This window comes from Cynoglossus semilaevis, chromosome 3, assembly GCF_000523025.1.
Source record: "Cynoglossus semilaevis isolate Cse_v1.0 chromosome 3, Cse_v1.0, whole genome shotgun sequence".
NCBI classification, from domain to species: Eukaryota; Metazoa; Chordata; class Actinopteri; order Pleuronectiformes; family Cynoglossidae; genus Cynoglossus; species Cynoglossus semilaevis.
This window is the reverse complement of record NC_024309.1, coordinates 15,282,567-15,287,468: the sequence shown is the minus strand read 5'-3', so window position 1 is coordinate 15,287,468 and position 4,902 is coordinate 15,282,567. Positions and strand designations below refer to the sequence as shown.

The 4,902-nt window shown below is 46.3% G+C and overlaps 1 protein-coding gene across 5 annotated transcripts in view; it reads left to right on the top strand.

Moving 5' to 3' along the window:
- The window catches only part of malrd1 (MAM and LDL receptor class A domain containing 1), a 27,490-nt gene that overhangs the window by 20,144 nt on the left and 2,444 nt on the right, over positions 1 to 4,902 (top strand). For 4 of the 5 annotated variants that reach the window (XM_025054605.1, XM_025054606.1, XM_025054607.1 and 1 more), the window contains 7 exons: positions 388 to 545; positions 772 to 973; positions 1,164 to 1,442; positions 1,931 to 2,059; positions 2,915 to 2,981; positions 4,494 to 4,585; positions 4,709 to 4,811. In XM_025054605.1, the coding sequence (XP_024910373.1) occupies positions 388 to 545; positions 772 to 973; positions 1,164 to 1,442; positions 1,931 to 2,059; positions 2,915 to 2,981; positions 4,494 to 4,585; positions 4,709 to 4,811 (1,030 nt within the window). The remainder of the gene's footprint in view (positions 1 to 387; positions 546 to 771; positions 974 to 1,163; positions 1,443 to 1,930; positions 2,060 to 2,914; positions 2,982 to 4,493; positions 4,586 to 4,708; positions 4,812 to 4,902) is intronic. The other variant, XM_025054608.1, reaches the window with a different exon arrangement.

Genomic DNA, 4,902 nt, shown 5'->3' with positions numbered 1-4,902 from the left:
AAGTTTTATAAGTAGTGCAGATGTTCGGGGTGCAGAAATAGTCATAGCTACTATAGGGGGCGCTGCAGAAACCTAAATAATGAGAGAAAGTAAATAGAGTGAGAGTTGTTCATCAGAGTAGGAGTTTTTAAGGAGAAAAGAAAACGTCACGTAACCCTTATTTACACAGAAAACACAAAATATATTCTTTGCAAATGTATTTATGCGTTAACTTGACGGTAATATCCAGCTCTGCAACATCTGGTCTGTACAGATCATAGTGGTGATCTGTGATTGGCTGGCTGGCCTGAGGTCAACTTCAGTCTTCTACGATCACATTTTCATCTTCAATCACTTTTACAAACAGTATCAACTCGTCTGTAGCTGGGGTTTGTACTGCCTCTGCAGGTGGCGGTGGGAACTTCCTGTATGTGCATTCAGCTATACAGAGGGAAGGTGATGTCGCCAGGGTGACGACCCGCCGTCCGTTTCCCGCCAGCATCGGCCTCTGTCACCTGCGGTTCTGGTTCTATATGTTTGGCTCAGACAGGATGGGAACTTTAAAGGTGAATTGACTGTTTCTGTAAATACTGTAGATAAAACCAGGTGATGTGTTGGCTGTGTCTCCTGCAGAACTGCTATACAACGTGTAGTAGTAATAAGGTAGTAATAAAATGGTTCCAAGTCAGAGTCTCCTGGTTTATCTTGTCCTCCATATATGGATGAATGTAGTGAGATCCTGCTATTTGATTGGCCGATTAGGTGTGACCTGAACATCTTCACACTCTGCAGGTCTACACAGTTGGACTTCATGGCACCCGTCTCCTAATGTGGGCGACCACAGGTGACCACGGCCCTCAGTGGACCTACGCCAACGTGGTCCTGTCCAACACCGGACCGTTCACGGTGTCTTTTCAGGCCGAGGTTGGAGGAGACATGTGGACAGACGTGGCCCTGGACGACATCTCTTACACTGCAGACTGTTTGGTTGGAGGTGACCACATTGTTAAGGGTGGGAGTGGGGGGTGGAGGGATTGAAAGCTTTTTATTTATGTTTTCTTTCCCTTGACATTGACCAGTGGCTAATTCTTAACTATCGTAACTACCACTAAACTAGTACTATACATATAACTAGGTTTATTTGAGTACTTCATGTTCTTGTTTTTGGTCAAATGTCACATCAGGTCCAGTGACCCCCCAGCCTCTGACCTGTGGGTCAGACCACTTCCAGTGTCTCTACTCCTTCCAGTGCATCCCAAAGAGCTGGTGGTGTGACGGAGAGTCCGACTGTTCCGATCAATCTGACGAAGAACAGTGTGGAACCCTGGTATCTGGAACTCTTCCTCCTCAGGACCGCTGTCCCTCTGCCCATTTCCAGTGTTCCAACTCTGTCTGCCTGCCCTCGGTGCTGCGCTGTGACAGTGTCCCTGACTGTCCAGATGGAGAGGACGAGTACAGCTGCCGTGAGTTTCACTGACTTTAGATTAGAACAGTGAGAAAATATTCACTTTGGTTTTCAAGCTTTGGTTGCTGTAGTTGTGTCTGCTTAGACGGAACCTTAACTCCTTCCACATTCTATAAACCAGGAAGGATTTGTTTAATTTGTCACTGTAACCTGACCATGAGTTACTCTTCCTCACCAATGACTACACCTCCATGAACAGGAGGGGCAGTAAAAAAATGAATGGGTTCTCTTTGTCTGTTTAGCTTGTACCTGAGAAGATCAAGAGTAGTACTACACTGCAGTACCAGATTTGACAGACTCAGTACTTAGTCCTCAGTGAATACTCACACAGGAAAATGCAGAATACACATTTGTTATCTGTGTGTGTGTGTGTGTGTGTCAGGATCATGTTCTATTAAAATGAAAAGCAAAGGCACAGTGTGTCAGATGATTGGATGAAGGCAGCATCAACATGCCCCCCCCCCACTCTCCCTCCTCCCCCCACAGCACTGCTTCACTGTCAGCTGGGAGAACTGCTGTGTGAACAGGAGTCACCTCATTGTATCCCACTTCACAAACGCTGTGACCGGTCGGCCGACTGTCTGCCTTTTCAGTCTGATGAATCCAGCTGCCATGGTAACGTAGTCTTACTAATAAACCACACTTCATGTCAAGATCTGTTTTCATTTTCCAGTGTCATGTGGAGAAATGGAGCTCAGTTGAGCTATATATATATATATATATAGATATAGATATATATGTATATATAGATATATATGTATATATAGATATATATGTATATAAATATACATATATATATTTATATAGATATATATGTGTGTGTGTGTTCCCTCTTTATATTGCGGTTCTCCTTTCTCGTCCAAACCAAGACGCTGACACAGATGACAGTTAACAGCCTTTATTTGTCTTTACAATAATGTCCGCTCCTGCCTGTGCCCGGCCTTCATATACACTCCGTCCGTCTTGGCCAGTATCTCGTCTCTATTCACTCTCCTCTCTACTTGGTCCCGGCTTCTAATATAAGGATAGGAGCAGATTATTCCAACTGCCTCCACCTCCGTCACCACTCCCGTGCTCTCCCTTCTGCAGCTGAGCACTTACCTCCGCCGCGTCGTGTATTTCATTTATTGACGTAATATGTATGTCTTATTTTTCCATTCCACAACTTTACTGTGAAACATGTATGTACAGTACAGTACTTCTCTGGCTGTACTGTACTGTCACACATACATACTGTAACAGTAGTAGAAACACAGCTCTAGTTATAGACCAGAGTTTGGTCATTTCTGCTAAATCATGGATCCAGATGTCCAGATATTGGGTTTATAATCAGGGACAGTGTGTGAAGTTCTGGTCCGTGGTCTGGTCCAGGAGGTTGTACTACCTGCAGTAGAGCCTGGGTCAGTGTGGACCCTGAACTTCCTACTGTACTACATTGTGTCTAATGCACAGTCCTGTGTGTGATTACAGGATGTCCTCCTCTGTACTGTCTGGGTCGCGGCTCATGCTTTGTCAAGACCTATGGACCTGTTTGTATGTGAGTTCAACACAAACGTACACAGTTAGACACAACACACACAGAGCCACATGTCAGTGTGTGTACTTTGTACCTCATCTCCTCCTGGATGGAATCTTTCTGTGGAATTTTAAACATGGAAATCACATCAAGCCTCTGTCTTTTCCTGGGAAACACACCGTGGAACATGTGGGAATCCACTTCTCTCCTGAAGCTTTTCCAGGTTTGGACCAGGACTCTTCTGCCTTCATTTGTCCACTGTTGCAATGTTCCCTGGTCACCAAATATAGAAAGGATTGGGGGAAAACGTAACACAACTTAGTCTTGCAATCTGGGAAGAATGGATCCCAAACTCAGAGCACAGAACACACATTGACACAGTATAGTATCACCTGTGTAAGTCGTTGGTCCGATGGTGGTAGAAAATGCTGCTTCTCATTGTCTCCTTCTTCTGCCTCTTGACCACTTCCTGTCCAACGTTCCTCTGGTGCAGCAGCACTGCCAGCACCAGTCTTCATTCACAGCTGCTCAGAGTCCTCTGGGATCATCACTGGAGAATACCCCCGCCTCAGTATTGGTGTCACGCTCCTCCACTCTGAGCAGCCTCCACCAGGAGAGAGGAGGTGGAGCTGGCTCCGTCCCACAGCCAGGCTGTACCCTGAGCCTTCCTGAATGATAATGACAGTATGTGTGTGTGTGTGTGTGTGTGTGTGTGTGTGACTGCTCTGCTCTGAGGGGTGTGTGTGTGTGTGAGAGAGATCAGTGATATTTACCAATCTGCCAAAAGCCAACTGCCTGGTTTGGTCTGTGTCTCCTGACTTTTCTGGTCATGGAGAAAAATGTTGTACTTTTTTTTTTTTTTATATAAAAGTTTTATTTTCACTGGGAAAAAAGAAAACCCCCAAACTTAATTTTTTTTTGTGATGCATCCAGAACCTCGTTTTTCGACAAACTCTCTGAAGATAAATGTTTGAGTGGATCAAATAATGATTTTCATGTAGAACAGACGGTAGTTGTATTGATATAAAGAGGTATTCAGAGGTGGCGCTCTAGCCCAGAGGAAATGTCTCTGTCATTGGTATGGAACCCCAGGTTCTCCTCCTGGGTTAGATTCTAATCTCAGTTAGGGAGGTTGGCGCCTCCCAGTGGTTCACTAGGATGCTGGTATGGTGCAGTGTGATTTGGGTGGTGGTCGTAGAGACTGCTGCCCCCGCGACCCGGTAACGGATAAGGGGATGGGCATGGATAGATGGATGGATAAAGTTCCAGAGAGAAGAACAGGAACAAAGTTCTTTGTTCTTATTACAGTGACAGAAGCAGAAGGTTCTGTTGAGTGGTGTTCACTTCCTGAATTCAGGAACTGGTTATGGTCAGAAGGAACAACAACACCTGCTCTTGTCTCTGATGAATCCATACATGGTCGGACTGTCTACCCTGGTGGACTGGTCCACTCCATGACACGCCACTGACCACAACCATCTGTGTCCATTCCTTCTTGTTTCTTAAACTGCTTCTGTCCTCATGCCCTCCCAGGTGTCTCCCAGGATGGACAGGAAATCGTTGCCATGTGAGAGAGAAGCCGTCTCTGTCCACCTCCACAGCCCGACCACAGGACACGCACCTGGGTAACAAAAATGCTCCGCCCCCTCACCTGGATTCATCTCCAGGATCCTGGCTCTGCACTTCCAGAAAGTCTAGATGTCTGTATGATCATTATATGTTCTCTGTTCCTCCTCCTCCCTGTGAAGATGCAGTCTACGCCAGCATCACCATCAGTCTGCTGCTACTGCTGCTCCTCATCGGACTCGCTGTCAGTATTCAGGCCTTGTACAACAGAAAGAACCGCACAGAGTAAGTCCAACACTGCTGCTGCTGCTGTCACTGCTGCTGCTGTCACTGCTGCTGCTGCTGTCACTGCTGGTGCTGGCGCCGCTGGCGGGAC